General features: G+C 40.9%; 1 protein-coding gene and 1 pseudogene across 12 annotated transcripts in view; one reads left to right on the top strand and one right to left on the bottom strand.

The window, feature by feature from the left end:
• Positions 1-17,355, bottom strand: part of LOC311626040 (eukaryotic translation initiation factor 5-like) — a 426,341-nt pseudogene that overhangs the window by 177,598 nt on the left and 231,388 nt on the right. The gene's annotated exons all lie outside the window — the stretch shown is intronic.
• TPD52L1 (TPD52 like 1) overlaps positions 1-17,355 on the top strand; it is a 55,183-nt gene that overhangs the window by 35,522 nt on the left and 2,306 nt on the right. For 3 of the 11 annotated variants that reach the window (XM_084889684.1, XM_084889676.1, XM_084889675.1), the window contains exons 3-4: positions 2,090-2,238; positions 7,918-8,019. In XM_084889684.1, coding sequence (XP_084745810.1) covers positions 2,090-2,238; positions 7,918-8,019 — 251 coding nt within the window. Of the gene's footprint in view, positions 1-2,089; positions 2,239-7,917; positions 8,020-10,430; positions 10,446-11,714; positions 11,754-14,682; positions 14,744-16,203; positions 16,286-17,355 lie in introns of all 11 variants that reach the window. The other 8 variants (XM_084889678.1, XM_084889682.1, XM_084889674.1 and 5 more) reach the window with 4 other exon arrangements.

Here is a 17,355-nt window from a genome sequence, read left to right as displayed (position 1 = left end):
AAAAAAAACCAATAAAATATATATGTATATTTAAAAAAAAAAAAAAAAAAAAAAGGTAAGGTAAGCCTGGGCTCTAAATGGAGACCCCATTGAATATAAATAACCCTCAGTGTTTTCAAAAATTTCGTTTTTTTCTGGCCACATTAATAAGCTTCCAGTGCACCTCACTCCTAACACTTTCTGAGCCCGAATTCTGTAAATAACACCAGACTCCCGTCACTGTGTTCAAGTTGCCAGGATGCATGTTTTCATCCCTCAGAATGCATTAGCCTCCGTGCTTGCTCGCTCTTATCTCTCGATTTCTCAGAGACGAGGGAGTATTGCATCCTACCCTATTGTTGTGTGCTCACCAAGGGCTGGCACCAGGAAGACCTGTCCTTGTGCTGGGAGACGTGAAAGAAGCCAGTATTGCCCAAAAGGCTACATCTTAGATAAAGTCTGCATTTTAAAAGAGGAATCTGTTGTTAACACAGTTTAGCCTTTAGTTTGTGACTGTAGCATGTGATATGTGTGTTTTTCTAAGTTCTTCAGTGGGAGGAGGTGGAGGAGGTATAGGGGAACAGATGGTGATGGACGGAGACTTGACTTGGGATGGTGTACACACAATACAGTGTACAGGTGTGTGGTGGAACTGTGCACCTGAATTCTGTATAGTTCTGTTAACCAGTTACTTCAGTAAATTTAATAAAGGGGAAAAAAGAAACTAAAAATAAATAAAGAAAAGCTTGTTCAGTGTGAGGCCAATATCACCTCTGATCTGGTGTGTGCTTTGTGTGTAGTAGGTGCGCGATAAGACTTTTAACTTTATTTTATAGCTCCAGTGAATATTTGTATTTGTAAATACCAGAAGTGGATTATGCTTTTTTATAAGGTTATCAATATATTAAGATATTTTGTATCGGAGATTTGATCTCATTCATCTTATTACCAGTTGCTCCTGACATCTCCGAGGTCTCTGTACAGCTATTCAGTGTTTCTTTCCCTCTGTCTCCATTTTTAACTAAACTTGCTCAATATTTCTGTGCTACAAACATCCACTCCCACTTCCATTTCAGTAAGATGAATTTTATGATCAGTATTCCATAATGTAACATGGCTATTGAAAAGGATGAAGTGTTGGCATTAGTGCTAGAAATCTGTGTTTTATAACAATTAGAAACTGCCAATGTCCCCTCGATAAAGTGACTCAAGAAAAATGGGTATTAATAGGACTAGAAAAAATACCAGAACTCATTATCCAGCAGGCAGAACCTATGTTCAGGCTCCCTCCATCCACTCTTGGTCCCCCTCTCCTTGGGTGTGTGGTTCCTCAGGAAGAACTCACAGTGCCCTCAAGCTCCCACCTCTTAGACTTACAGACTCAGCTCCTTCCTCCCAATCCTTTATTCTTTCTGGACTAAGCGAGTGACCAACTAAAGTGTTCATAACCAATAATGTCTTACTGTAGCATTCTTCTGTATTAGTGAGGGTTTTCCAGAGAAACAGAACCAATCCTGTCTAATAAAAGGGTAATATGCAAATTAACTGTCACTTTGTCACAAAGATGGTAGCACCCATAGTGGCCAGGGCAGGAGGGGCCTCTGGGGGCAACGTGAGCCCAGCATCCTGCACCCCAGCCACATGGAGGGAGGGGTCTCTGGCTAGAGGCCAGGACACAGAACACTGGCGTTGCAGACCGGGCTAAGGGGCCTCCCCACCATGCATGAATTTCAAGCACTGGGCCTCTGATTATATATTATATATATATATAATATATATAATATATATAATATATATAATATATATAATATATAATATATTGTATATATGTATGTATATATATATGAATGATGTGTGTGTGTGTGTGTGTGTGTGTGTATGTATGTATGTATACAGGTCCCAAGATCTATAGTCAGCAAGCTGGATACCTATGGAAAAAGGGTGTGCCTCCAGTCTGAAGGCTAGCAGGCTCAAGGCCCAGGAAGAGCTAACATCACCCTTTGAATCCAAAGGCAGAAAACACACACACACACACACACACACACCTGGGGTAGGTGCATGTTTCAGCTTAGTCTGACATCTTTCCTCACTGCTTCCCTCCTACTTGTAGCTGGAAGACGAAATTACAACATTACGACAAGTATTATCAGCAAAAGAAAGGCACCTGATTGAGATAAAGCAAAAACTCGGCATGAACCTGATGAATGAAATAAAACAGAACTTCAGCAAAAGCTGGCATGACATGCAGACCACCACTGCGTAAGTACATTCCCGGAATACTAACCAATCACTTCGTCTGCCATCTTGCCACTTTTCAATTTTTTTTTTTTCCCTAAAAGGTATTGTAGCTAAAAAAGGACACTGATTTGGTATTGTAGCTAAAAAAGGACACTTTCTCTAAAAATAGGGGGAAAACCTCAATAATCATTTTTAAAATGTTGCATGTGGAGCATGCTCCATAAAGTATTAAACTCTGTTCACTAAAATTCTATTTTTACTCAGACCACTTTATAGTATTGCATTTTTTAAAAATCTTTCTTTTTATTATATATTTTAAGCATTTTTGAATATGTATTTTTTATATGTTCTCATAATATTGTAAATGGACATGCAGAGTTCGGTAGTAGGAAGAAATACCGGGGTGGATGGCCATTATTTCAGTCTCGTTGGGGCCATCTTTGCCTGCTGATGCCTGAAAGCTACGGTCTAAGACCCGTTGTTCCTGTAGGAAGGTGCCCTTTGTTGGAGGAGTTGGATTAAAGGGGTCTGCTGTTTCTCTGCTGTATTTCCTTTAGTTTCCAGTGAAAGAAGACCCGCTCTCTCCCCCTATAACAGCCTAGAATCCCATAGGCTTCTGTGCTTGTGCACCCCACGGGCTCTCCAGGCAGGGTCAGGGCACAGAGTAGGGCAGGATGGAGCCAGGGAGCCCAGCAGTTGATCTGCAGAGGCTAACCAGCCTTCCCCAACCTGACGCCAATTAGAGAAGACGAGAGGCCGGTTGCACGAAGATTCATGCAATAGGTCTTCCTTCCCCTGGCTTCCGGCACAGGTTTTCCTCCTGCACCCGGGACCCAGGCCTTCGCTCTGGCTGCCGCCTTCTGCCTTCACTCCGGCCGGAATCTGCTACCTTTGCTGCTGACTCTGGCCAGAGTCTGCCATTTTTGTCTTCACTGCAGCTGGAGTGCTGCTCCTATAGATCCCTTTACCCCCCAACCTCCCTCTCATAGCAGGCGTCCTTCCCTGCCCGGCCACTCCACACCTGGAGCGGTTGGGTGGTGGTGGGGCTGCCGCCATCTTTGTCCTTCTAATTTGTATATTCCCTCCTGATTGGCTGGTAGGCGTCGTGGAGGAATGGTCAATTTGCAACTTTTCCTTTTATTAGTGTAGATAAGACACCTCACATGGATGTTTATACATTTCAAATACATAACGCAACACCATGTGAACAATCTGCCGGAAAGCGTAGCTGGATTTTAGGCACTACATTAATGAGCCCGTGTTGTCAGCAGTTTGGCCTATGACTTTGCACCTTGGTGGCCTAGACCCATTAATGGCCCTGACCGTGTGAGATGGAACAATCTCCAGTCCTAGGATCTGGTAATCTGTGTCTGGAGGCTTCACGTCACACTGACCTGAACTCTCTTCTGGGTGTGAGAACCAGGCCAGATGTGCTTGGCCCTTCTGACCACACTGCAGGGATAAGCTAGCCCAAGGGAGAGCCAGGCCCTTCTGTTGCTGAAGGAAGGCCAGGGTGGAGAGGGAGCAGGGATATGAGGGTGCCCCGAGTTTGCTCTAGGTGTGATGGAGGCAGAGTGGGAGGTGGGGCAGTGAGGGGAGACTTATAGTCCCGCTGGGACATGGGATTGGTGCAGGCAAGTTCCAGGAAGGAAGAGGGAAAGAGATAGAAACATCAAATGATGACAGAGAATCATTGATCTGCTGCCTCCTGCATACCCCCTACTGGGATGGAGCCTGAAACCCAGCCATGTGCGCTGACCTGGGAATCGAACTGTGACCTCCTGGTTCATAGGTCAACGCTCAACCACTGAGCAACTCCAGCCAGGAAATAGAGTTATTCTCTATCCACAGGCAATAGAAAGCCATTAAAGGGGTCATGACAGTTTGTTTATCCAGCAACTTCAATGAGTGCCTACTCTTAGGCATTATTACACAAAGGCTAAGCTAAACCCACAGGATAAAGGCTTCAAAGATGGGGGAAAAAGTTCCTTACTTTCTTCCTGTGTCAAAAGGCAAAAGATCAAGAAACAAGTGATAAAATGAACATATAAGGAAATATCAGGAAGTGCTAACTGGCTTATGGTGATGCTCTACAGGAGGAGGTGGGGGCCGGGGAGAAGCAGCTGGGACGGGGTCCCCGTGTCAGGGAAATCCTGTCTTGGAAGCTGCTTCGAGACCTGAAAGATGAGAAAGATCGTGTGGTGACCTGAGGAAGAGCTTTCACGCAAAGGCAAAAGCTTCTGCAAAGACCCTGATGCTAGCTAGAACTGGCTTTACAGGTTTCAGGAGCCCAAAACAAGTGCTGTGTCTGGAGGATAGTGAGAGGAGGGGGTCAGAGCCTCTGTTTCATGAGCAACTGTGGGGATTTTCTCCCAAGGGCTCAGGATCCTGTTGAAGAGTTTGAAGCAGGAAGTGACCTGTTCTGATTCATCTTTCAGAAAGATCACTGCAGTGACTGTGTGTGATACAGATTGTGGGGAGGAGGGTGTGGAAACTGGAAAGTCCTTCATGAGACTGTTGCCATAATCCAGGTGGAGACGGTGGTGAGGGAGAGATGTGGACAGGGAGCGGACAGGATTTGGAGGTCAGGCTAATGGAATTTCCTAGTGGTTGGGAGGCAGGGGATGAGGGACATAGAAGGATCAAATGGAACTCTTGTGTCTTGGATTGGGACTCCTGGGTGAGTGTGGACACTGTTTCCTGCAGTGGGACTGTAGAACTGTGGCTAAGCCAGGAGCTATGAACTCCCGCGGGTTGGGTTAAAATCTAGGCCTCCCTTGCATCTGCGGATTGAGGTTATATTAGTACCTGTTTCAAAGGAAGTGAGGATTCACTGCGTTAATATCTGTATAGGATGTAGGACGGCGTCTGACACTTTGTAGTCAGATTCACTGTTCTAGGAAAGACTGAGACAGATTTTGTGAGGAGACCCAAGTGTTGGCCATATCAAGTCTGAAATGCCCAGGAGACAAACGAGTTTATATACCAAGAGCACAATGTTGGGGGGAAAGTCCAGGACATTCGGGAGTCGTCTGCCTTCTGATGTCTTGAAAGCTATAGGACTAGATGAGATTGCCTCAGAGGTCATTTCATAAATACAGATGAGTGTGGACTCACTAACCTTTAGGGATGATGTGAACTTTGCTTTGTAGGAAAGAATCAGTCTCTCTCTTAAGAGGGAAGCCTGTCAACAACATAATTTTGGGAGAGCATCTTCCTCCCACCATCTTTTCTTGGCTGCTGAGGGAAGGGAAAAAGTCTTACTTACATGGTAAAGTGGGGGAGGGGGCAGATAACAAAACCTGTTTTCTCCATTCATTAATTAAATCCCTGTTGTTAGTGTCCATGACACCCATTCCAGGACAAGCTCTGTAGCTCACACAGTGAACATTTAGACGCGAGGGAACTGGGGTGGGGTTAGTTGGGTAGAATTAGATTTTAAAGCACTAAAAAGGATGTTAGCTGTCAGAGAATCGCTGGTGACTACCACAGGCAATACTTTGCATACTGATTAGGCAATCATGACCTATTTAGTTTGATTTATAATGAAAAGAAAATCTGTGGGATGGTAATGAAAGATCTTGGCATATTTTAGTCTGTGGTAGGATTCAAATAGGAACAGAACTGGATGAGTAGGAATAATTACACAGGAGACTGAAATTAGCTCTTTTCTAGAAAGATAACCATATAATAACAGGTCAAGAGATCCCCTGTGTCCCGGGTTTATTGTTAGGCTGTTGTTGGTGTCATAGTTTTTTTTTTTTTTTTTTTTTTTTTTACATGTCTTTGTTTGAGAGAATCTAGGAGCAGACACAAATTATTCCGCCATCTTTTTTTTTTTTTTTTTTTTTTTTTTTTTTTTTTAAATTATCTCCGCTGCTTTTCTATGTTGTCTCTGGGCTTCAAGGAGGCACAGGGCATGTGTGTGGCTTGGGGTCTAGCTGTGGGAGGTCACCTGAGGAGATACTGAATCTTAATAAATAAGACTGGCCTGGGGTTTTGAGCACTGTGACAGGAAGAACAGTGCTATATCCATCGTTCTGAGACATTTCTAACAATTACCGAATCAAGTGGAAAACAAAAGAGACCTAACCTGAGGGAATCAAAAGAAACCAACAGAAAGTTTCCATTCTCCTCACACAGCTTAGCCAGAGCCACACATTCCCTCCTACTCAGCAGGTTCTTCTTTGAGCCTGATTTTCCGTGGTCTTTCCATATTCACCAGGAAATGTCTGTTTAGTACACGAATGTTTTGTTTGGTTTTATGATCTAGATAATATGATTTTGACACTTCCTGAAAAGTAGGCATTGTGTAAATAAATAACATATGGTAAACTCATTCCAAGCTGCTAACAAAAAAGGCAGTAGTAGAATGCCATGCTAATAAAGTGATTTCAGTCCTGAGGAAGACCCAGGAGCATGCTTTAAAGCATTTCCTTCAAGTATGATAGTGCATTTAGGAATGCATGATGCGGAGATGGAAGGGGTGGGTGGAGGGATAAGGGACATTCCCACAAGAGTGATTTGATATAACATACAGCCTTCTCAGAGGTACCAGGTAATGTAAGAACTCCAGACCCAACAGGTAGCTTTGGGGGAACTGGCCTGGGAGTAGCATATATCTGAAGAAGGTGGTATGTACATTACAAGAATTTGTGTTTCTCTTTTAGTCTATACAAACACTCTTGTTTTGTTCTCAGTTTCATTGAGATATAATTGACCTACGGCACTGAATAAGTTTAAAGTGTACGACATGATTTGGCATGTTGTGAAGTGATGCACAAAACTTTTTTATTGATTTCTTTGGGATTCCCTCAGGTGAGGTCTCTTTTGTTTCCCATTTTATCAAGTAACTGTTAGAAATGTCTCAGAACGGTGGATACAGCACTGTTCTTTCTGTCATGGTGCCCAGGCCAGTCTTCTTATCTGGTTCTATTTGTCACTTAACACCTCCCACATCTGTGCTTCTCTCTCTGTGACCCACCACCTCCTCGCTGTTCTTCCAGCCAGGACTCCCCATTCAGAGCCACAGAGGAGTGTCTTCTCTGAGCATCCATTCATCCATCCAGTGTTTACTGAGTTTCTCCTGTAACTCTTTGCCAGACACAGAGACACAGAGATGAGTGGCTTCCTCGTCTTCAAGGAGTCAGTCCAGTGGGGGCCCAGGCGATGAGCAGAGATAGGTCATTGCAGTACTAGATTCCTAAAACTGTTTTTGAAAAAATCACTGTGTTATCTTAAATTATGTGCCTTTCTTATTCTCAGTATTAGAAAGTATTAGAAAAGTAAGCTAAATACTAGTTTAATATTTGCCTTTTTATGGTTAATTTTACCCACAGTAACAGTAAAAGCTTAAAGTTCCCTTTGAAATGTACATTTTAAAGTTTCCGTGTCACCTTTGATGTCTAGAGCTTTCATTGACACGTGTCTCTTCGTAAAGTTAATGCACTTCTTTAAGAATGACTCTCTACTCTGGACAGTCCCACTCCTTGTGATTAAAATCTGCACATTCAGGTCTATACTTGTGTCTGTATCTTGTTCCTGAATTCAGATTTAATTGTCTGACTGTCCCTTTTATAAGTGGCAGCCAACCCAGCCTTTCAAAAGCAATGACTGGAAACAATCACTAAGGAGAGAGAGGGACGATGCATGGTTTATGGGTGGTGATGGTATATAAACTGCTGTTCTGTTTACTTCCAGCTACAAGAAGACACATGAAACCCTGAGTCACGCCGGACAGAAGGCCACTGCTGCGTTCAGCAATGTGGGGACGGCCATCAGCAAGAAGTTTGGAGACATGAGGTACTGTGGGAGAGAGCCCTGGGAATGGGCCCAGCCCTGGGCTGCTAGAGAGAGGAGGAGCGTTATCTATCGGTTAGTCTTCCTAATATAGTCTTTTTTGATTGGATTAGCATATTATGTGTCAGGTAGTGATTGGTGACTGAAATAAATTATTATATTAGGGCATATTCTGACTGAAGGTCAGTTTAGTGGCAGGACTGGTCCCAAAGATGCCTTTTCCACTGGGCCCCAACCTGGTAAAAATAGAAGATAGAGGATGTCTTTATCGCTGGTAATAAGGGATTTCAAAAGAGCACAGCACATATGATTATAATTAATTGCATACTTTATTTTAATTTATTGCTTAAATTACAATTAGTGTAATTTAAGCAATAAGTTAAAATATGTATTCAGTGGAATATCCTCTAATAAACCATTCTAGTTACAGTTTTATACACATCCATCTAGTTAGTTTTACATACATCCATTTTATATGCTAAATATATAATGTATGTATTATTTTTATTCCAAAAAGGTACTATATGGTATATATTTCTGGTAGTTTTCTTTCTTCACTTTAGCAATATTATGAACATGTCAATAAATGTATTTCTATTACATTTTTAATAACTTTATTATCTTCCAATGCGCTTCCTTGCACAATTTGGTTATTTTTTTCAGTATTTCACTATTATATAAAATTAGGCGATCATTAAAATTTTGAACTGAGAACCAAATGTCCTCACTATAGTCACCAGAAAACATTGCAATATTGACCATTACTTTTTATATTATGTGCTAAGGCGTTACATAGAATTGTTACTCTCATGCTTTTTTGCTTGTTTAAATACCTACCATAGTTTATTTGGAATTTAGCTGATATGCTTATGTGACTTTTAATTTAATAAACCAATTTCCTTTTTCTCTAAAAATCCAATTCATTCTTTAAAATTTTTTGAACTACATTTTAAATTTCTTTAAAAAGATCTGTGTGAATTATTTCACTGGATTCTTAAACTATTAATTTTTTATTACCCTTCAACTTTGATACTTAGAGAGAAATATTTATATCTTTAAGTTATTTTTTTTACTTCAAATATTGCTAGACTGTGCCCAATATTAATGCACCATCTTAATAACTTGACATTCATGAGGCTGGAGTTAAGTGAGAAATGTACATTAATCTGAGTATTTTTACTATTAATAATAATAAATGCCATTGAAATTCTTCAGAGACAGCATGTGAATTACAGGTAAACATTCTGGATTTTAATTGACCTTAATTTTATTACAAATAAAATATGCAATCATTTCAGTGGTATTAAAACATTGATCTAAACTAGTTAAATAATTCCTTAAATGGGGAAGACCCTATTACCTGTTATATCCAAGAAAATAGATTTTTGCCACTTTTCTAAAATTCATTCTCCGCATACTTACTTGAAACCTTTCGCTTGAACGCTGGGACCTCAGTGTTTCTCCATCTTTAGGGGACTTACAAACAGCTCTGAATCTTGTTTAGAATACATATTTCCAGATTGCACCTCCGAGAGTTGTGCCTCAGTCTTAGGTGGAGTCTAGGAACCTGCTTAGTAACAAGTTCCCAGGTGATTCGACTTCATGTAGTCAGGTTCTGAGGAAGCCAGGTGCAACTTAGCTCCTGTGTACCTGGGTTGTGTCAGTTATGAAATGGGGATAAAAGTAACAGCACCATCGAGTTATTTTAAAAGCAGAGAGCCCGCTGTGTACTCAGTGCTCGAAAAATGCTAGATTTTATCTTTTCTAAGTGACCATCTCGGTGACAAGGTGGCCCATTAGGGCAGAAATTAGAAAGAACCCATTAGCTTGGCTGGCGTGGCTCAGTGGTTGAGCATCAACCTAGAACCAGGAAGTCATGGTTAGATTCCCAATCAGGGCACAAACCTGGATTGCGGCTTGATCCCCAGTGTGGGGCGTGCAGGAGGCAGCCGATCAGTTATTCTCTCTCTCCCTCTCTCTCTCTCTGAAATTAATAAAAACATATTTTTAAAAAACTACCAAATTAAAATGTTTCCTGTGAAATTAAAATGAGGTCACATCTATGAAAGTATTCTGAAGAAATGCAAGCTATTGGAATACTTTCTATGATACTGGCATCTTCCTGGTACTTCTCAGGAATTTGTTCAAACTGCACATGATCTAGGGCAGATGAAATCTTTGGAGGAGGCACATGATCTCATTAGTGAGTTTCACCATCGTTATGTACCCATGAAATAATAGAAACACACAGATTATAACATGTTGTTAAACTCAAACACATTGAAAAGTCAGTAGGCTCAAAATGTGTAATGAATGCAATTACTGTTTGCTTTGGGGCTCTTATGTGGTGTATCATTTCCTCTTGATGTGCTAATGCTGCTCCTGCTCTTCTCTCCATGCTGCCTGGGCTGCAGGTCCCACTCCATCGGGTAAGCACTGCCTTGGGGGACCCTCCGCCCCTTCCTTCCCACAGCTCTCTTTCACAGTGAGAGTGTGTCTCAGCTAAAAACTAAGTCTCTCTCCTGAGCATGTTCCTGACCAGGGAGTTACAGACTAGAGGGGCATCTAAGGCATTTGAATTTCTGTAAGCTCATATTTATCTCCTTTCTGAACCATTTACACCAGTTTCACTTGCTGAGCAATCTCTTAGGAATCTCTTTTCTGCATAATTTCTCCCTAGATTGGCAGAGGCCCTTCTGTGAGAAGAAAAAAAGGAATGTGGATATTGAGAGTTGTGTATTTTTATAAAACTCAGAGAAAGTAAGGTCAAGAAACAGCAAATTACTTTCGCTAGACTGTCATGTTTTTCTGAACATTTGTGACTGTTATTAATGGGGATGGTTCATCTTCAACTTTGCGTGCCTCCTGAAGCTGAAGAGGGAAAAAGTTACTGGAGAAGCACATATGTCAGGCACTGTGCTCTGAATTCAACTTTTCTTCTTCCTAAAGCTGGAATCTCATTATACGTGTGTTGTTTTTTTAAATTTGTTTTTCTGAGAAAACTGTCTCTTTTTAAGGAGATTAATAGATTGATAATGCTGATGAATTTCTTTTAGTAATTCTTTTTTTAATACAATTTTTGAGGAAATGTTTTGTTTATAGTTTCCAAATGGAGTGTTTAAAGTAGAACCATAAATATCACCTGAATTTCTTTGTCCTTTTGTGTTTCCGTTCTAGTCAAGTGCCACCCATACTAATGGCCTCAGTGGATATTGTTGGGGAAGGGTGATGAGTTTGATCCCTCCCCAGTTAGCTTCTTGGGAGGAGAGAAAGCAGGGAGGGTGTTGGAACCTGTGGAAAATGTACTGTCTCGAGATAACTACCTGTATTCCTCTGGAGAGTTTCACTGCATTGGAACAATTAGCTGCTACCTGCCAGCCCTACTTCCCATGTTCTTGACCAGGAGAAGGGGGCTGGAAGGATCCAGACATTCACATCAGATTTCCTGGCCTACAGGGCACCTACAGGAAGTAAAAGAATATGCAACTATGGACCGCCTATTCTTCCCTTGTCCCCTTGGAATTGACTGTGGCCCATGTTACCCAAAGAAAACAAATAGCATCTGGGTGGGGTGGGCAGCAAACACTCCAGATAGCTGAGATTGCTGTTTTAGGATGGTGAGGAGGGAGTTTCTCATGTGCTTATGTTGTGCTATCTTCTCTTTGTTTTCTTCCCTTTAATCTGCTTTTGCCCTGAAGCTACTCCATTCGCCATTCCATAAGTATGCCTGCTATGAGGTAATGTGTGTAAATTATTTTACATAATATTAATGCAGAATATGTGTGAACGGTTACTTCACTGATATTGACCTGCTGGATTTTTTTATCCCGTATATGAAAGGAAGTGCCATGACCTGCTTTGTTCTCTGTTCTGGTGGTCCTCGGGAGAACCTGTAATACTTGGACAATTCTGTAAAAATATTGTAGATGCAGTGAGCTTGGGCTTTTGACCAGACACCCCAGCTTAAATCTCCTGATATGTGAGAGTTGGGACAAGTTATTTCATTTACCTCAATCTTCATTAAAAGCTACTTTATATAGTTGTTGCGAGATCTAAACAAAGTGACCTATGTAAGGCCTAGAACATTCTTAGCACACTTGCAAAGGTAGAAATATGTTCATTTCCCCAGAGTTAAATATAAGGTTGGTGGAAGAAAGTTTAAATAAAAGGGAAAGTTTAAATGAGAGGGTTCAGTTTTAGAAAGGATATCATTGGGCTTTTTTAAGGTATAAATTAAGGTGTGGTATCTGTTGAACAATAAAAAATATCCTTGAAATGATTGTCTAGATGAAAACTGAGAAAGATGTCCTCCACGTCCGGTGTGTTTGAGTTTGTCGCAGAGTATAGAGGAGGTGATGGTAGACTGGGAATCAGAGGATACAGGTTGTAGGAATGAACTTTGGAAAACGCACCTCAGTGATATGTTCCATCACGTTTATAAATAAGAGACTCAAACCAGATGCACTGCTTTCCCATGGTGGTTGCCTTGGGTTGCCATGGTGATGGGGGGGGGCAGAATCAAGGCCCTGGACCCCACTTTAGTTAAAACTGTGCCTCTCCAACCTACTTGGTGTCATATGTTATGGGGTGGATACATTATAGGGGGGTTGTGTGTGTCAGTTACTCTTAACATGTTTAGTGCACCAAAGCCACGTTCTTTCTGGGGTCATTTGCACTGCTGAAAGTTTGTTTTTATATAATCCGATTAAATCTGAGTAAACAGTTTCTCCCGGTTCTCCAGTATGTATTCCACTGTAACTTAATTTGAGAAATGCCTGTTTCATTATGTCCGATGATGTCTCTTCTACACTGGGGTTATTTGGTTACTTTGGGAATTTAATCACAGTATCCGAGTTCCCCGATTTGGAGGTGGAGAGCTAGATTCAGGATGGCTTTGTTTCTATTTGAATGACTTGCTCCTCACAGCATAAGAATAGCCAACTGAGCAGTGTAACTAGAGGGGTTCTGAGCTCCTTATCAAATTTTAAGTCTAGAGCTTGCAAGAAATTAACATGATTTTCTCTATGAACCAGGAATTCATCTAGTGGCTCATTGGTCAAAGTCAATCCTCATAAAATTGCCTAAAATTAACTTTAAAAGAAAAATGATTTTACTCAGCTACCATATACCCATAAACCATTAGGCAAACTGTCTGCCCAGGCGGCCTAATATAACTGATGGATGACAGCAGTCATGTGAGCAGGCTGGCCAAATAGAACTTGCCATGGAAGTCAGGTGCCAATAAGTATCTACTTTTGAGTCTTTCAAGTGTAATTTCACTAATTCTTCCTCATGAAACAGAGCTAGTATTATGAAGGATTACTCGTAGGAATTTGACTCATGTTTGAATCAAATACAAGGTGCGATGCCATGCTTGGGCCTTCACATCTTGCCATTGTGAATTCATGCAGATAGAATGCAAAGACATACATTTTTTATCATCTGGAGCATTCAAATCTTTGGTGATAATCCATAACAAAGCCAATTAATTCAAAACCATGTCCTCTACATTATTTGCCTCTTGATAGTATCAGAGCGATGCTTCATTCCACACCATACAATGAAGCGATACTTTATTCCACACCATACAATATTTTATAGCCATTCTCTCTTTTCTCCAAGTCATTCCTTTATCTTCCTTCTTCTGCACTCAAGAGAGAATCATAAGTGGCTTATCAAATGGGATTATAAGTGGCTTTTCAAATGGAATTATTTGGCTATCCTTGTTGCTGAAAGCTGACATGGACACAAGATTTAAGACACATTTTTAGTTGAGTTCTTATTTCTTTAATTGGACTTGGTGATATCAATTTCCATGGTAATGTTGTCATTAAATCATGTCATGTGACCAAACCCGGTATAGAAAACTAAAAAGCACCAAATGAAGAATTTAATGCTAATAGTTACAAATGGTATAGATTATTTAACACAATGACGACTCACAAATAAAATGTCAGTGGACTGTGCTAAGAGAACAATTAGTTATATCCTTTTCAGAAGGGAAAATACCACATATTTATAACACCAGTTTGACCAAGCATTAGACAAGTAATAAGTAGTATTTCAACTTACAGTAATCAAAGCATTGACGTTCAGAAACACTCCTTTATGGAAGTTTACCAAATGGTTACTTTTGAAGGCACCAAAAAGAAAAACTTATAAACCTTTTCTTGCGCTAGGTCTGTCTTGTCTCACATACACTGAAATAAATAAATTTAAAATTCCAAGTGCGAAAACTCAAACATGACATTCTTTAGACAGACTCTGCATACTTACAAAATAGAAAAATAAAAGTTGGGAAAGAGAGTGTTGTGATAGAAGCGATCAGTAAATGAAAAGTTAAGCTATCACTCCTTTGACTCAGTAATAATGACTCACGGTACATTATGGACTTATTACATTTGTACTGTTGCCAAATGCCGTACTATTCTACAGTTGAGTATCTCACTATTTCACTTGGAAAAATTCTATGTCAAGTATGGTTTCTGGATCTAACCCGGCAGAAGAGAAATACATGTACCGTACATACATGGTTGGGATAGGTGCCACACGGACAGCTAGCTCCGGTGTGATGTTTCTAAGAGCCGAAATCAGACAGCTTAGTTACTAATACAGGTAGGTCTTTGGAGCTGACCTCTCTCTCTTTTTTTCTTTTTGTTATTTTAGGAATTCTCCTACTTTCAAATCATTTGAGGAGAGGGTTGAGACAACTGTCACAAGTCTTAAGGTACAGATGAAATGAACTTTGTGTCATCGGGCCATTGAATCAAGACAGCATAGTCATTGCTGTGGTTAGTTCCAAGGGTGCGCTGCCAACATGCAGGCAGTCGAGAAGGTGGCCTTGCACAGTCAGGCTTCACATATAAACCCATAAATAAAGCCGGGAGTGAGTAGGGTCACGTATCCCGACAAAGCGGCTGGTATATGCCACTAGAAAGGAATTGCTCACGGAAGTGAGTTTGGGTACGTATTCATCTCTGCACTGGTTATCTGGCCAGAACTCTTAATGCTATTCCTCGAAAAGTAGGTAAGTGAGAGAGGATGTGGATGGAGCAAAGGATCTGTGAATTCTGAATTTAGAGTGTAAATTCAATTCTGGTTAATGCTCCTCTGGGACGGACATGGACTAGCAAAAGCCAAACTTGGCTCCTGATACGGCCACTCACTACCTGCCAGCTGCCTAACCTGACTTATTCAATTCACATAGGAAGCACGGCACAGTTTGGTCACCATGCAGGGAAAAGAAAGCCGAGTCCCATGATGCTTTATTTTGTACTAGTGCATTGGATCCCTGGGTAGGAACTGAAAATATGCCTGTGGCATACATAGTAGGAGCTAAAAAATTTTATTGAGTTTTTTTGTTTTGTTTTGTTTCAGCATAGGTAAGTTATTCTACAGAGGAATACAGAGTGAAATTAAATCCCATCTAATCTTAAAATGTATAAAGAACGCTTATAGGAAAAATCAGTGAGACGGCTAAGATTATGTTTTTAAAGATAGCACCTAAACAATGACTTACCTATGTGTTGGTATCATTATCACTGTTTTGTAGATAATCCATTTCTGCATTTCCCTATTACTGAGAAGATTAAAAATACAGATGATCTTTAATTAGATAAAAAAAAAAACAGCTGTTTGCACTTGCTGATTGTCCGGCTGCTTCTGAATCCCCTGTGGCCATGCTACCTGAGGGGTCTGTGAGGGTGTCTGTCCCTCAGGAGAGGCCCTGGGTGCTCTCATTGAATTTAATTTGGAAGGCCTTACCCTGAGAGGTTGGGTCTTTAACATAGAATTCTCCCACTTCGTTAGGCCTGTGAATAGGTGTTGAAGGCCCAAGAATGAAATAATTACTCAGCAGCTGTCATGCCTTCCCTGGTTTCATTTACTAGCAGTTTCTAGTTGTGCAGTTTCATCCCTCTGCTTGTCAGCATCATCATTTGAGTGACCAGTAGGACCCATTAAATCTCCCCCATTGGCAGGGAAACTTTTGATAAGGAGGGACATGCATTATCTCGGACCTTTCTGTTGCTAGAATATCCCGTTTTAAAACAAAGGGCTCATAAAAAAAAAAAAAAACCCTAGGAGTCAGTTTCTCAACATCTGGTTCTCAGCCTAAGACACGCCCAAGAGGATGGATTCTGTTGCTTGTTAGACAAGTTCTGACTTGGGAGGAGTTGTGCTTTTTAGGTTTTCTTTAGAAGAAGGAGCTATGAAGAAGCACAAGAAGATTAAAGAGCAACCAATTTTCATTTGCTTTTAGGAAACTCTGGTAAGCGCACAGCTCCCATATGACTCTGTGATTTCAGTGTTGCCCACACTCTCAGCTTCTCGCTCTCTTGCCTCACTGGGATGGAAGGTATAGAGCCTGACTCCTCCTTCAAACATGCGCAAAAACTAACTCAGCCAGCTGGTAACAATCCTCCTGAAAGTGAATTCTGTGTTGGCATGATTGTCCATGGGTTTAACAAGACTCACATCCCACCCGCTCCCTGTGCCACGGTCAATGCCTCGTTCCTCTGTTTCTGCCCACCCAGGCAATGGAGAATGGCCAGCAGCCCATGCTTTGTGTGAAACCTCCCACTTCCTCATAATTGCAAATTTACCGTTTCTTTTTTCCTTCAGACTGAATAATAGACGTTTGGCCTTTTTTATATATATCTAGCTTATTTTCTGTATAGTTTACTTTTGTGTCCCAAATCTTTTACAAAATGTCTGTCATTTTCTTCCATTGTGGCTCCCGAGGCCGTTTCCTGCTGAGGGAATGACTGGGGGATCAGCAGGACGCGTGAGATTCCGGGCAGGTCTATATGCTGCATTGCCAAGCTCATTTATTGCTTCAAGCTAGATTTTTAAACAAAAAGCAGGACGCTCATTGTTTCTTTGTGTCCTTTCAAACAGGCATTTTGCTAGGAGAGGTTAGGAAACACAATTAATTGATTCAAATAAACCTTTTTATTATTATTATTATTTTTTTTTGCAAAGAACAAGTATAATTTTGGGGACAAGGTGACAAATTCTTGTTTGGAAAACCATGACGAGGGGAAGTGATATGGAGTGGTTTATTGTTCACATCTTTGCTTAAGCCAGTTCTTGCCTAAGTATTGCAGTGGGCAGTCATTAAGCCCACATCGTTAGGAAACTTGGTTATTTCACTCCTTTTGGCCTAATAGCTTTATTTCAAAGTAGTTTCCCTCCTTCTTTATTTTCCTATTTTGATGTGAGAAAACCAGGACGTCAGAGAGAAGAAAGAAACGAAGCCCAGAAGAAAACATGAGTAATTTGTATTGATCTGATTCAATACTGGGTGTAACATGTATTGCAAAAAAAGGAACGTGAATA

This window comes from Pipistrellus hanaki (genome assembly GCF_964339955.1).
Source record: "Pipistrellus hanaki genome assembly, chromosome: 7".
Classification (NCBI taxonomy): Eukaryota; Metazoa; Chordata; class Mammalia; order Chiroptera; family Vespertilionidae; genus Pipistrellus; species Pipistrellus hanaki.
This window is presented reverse-complemented; position numbering and strand designations above follow the sequence as displayed.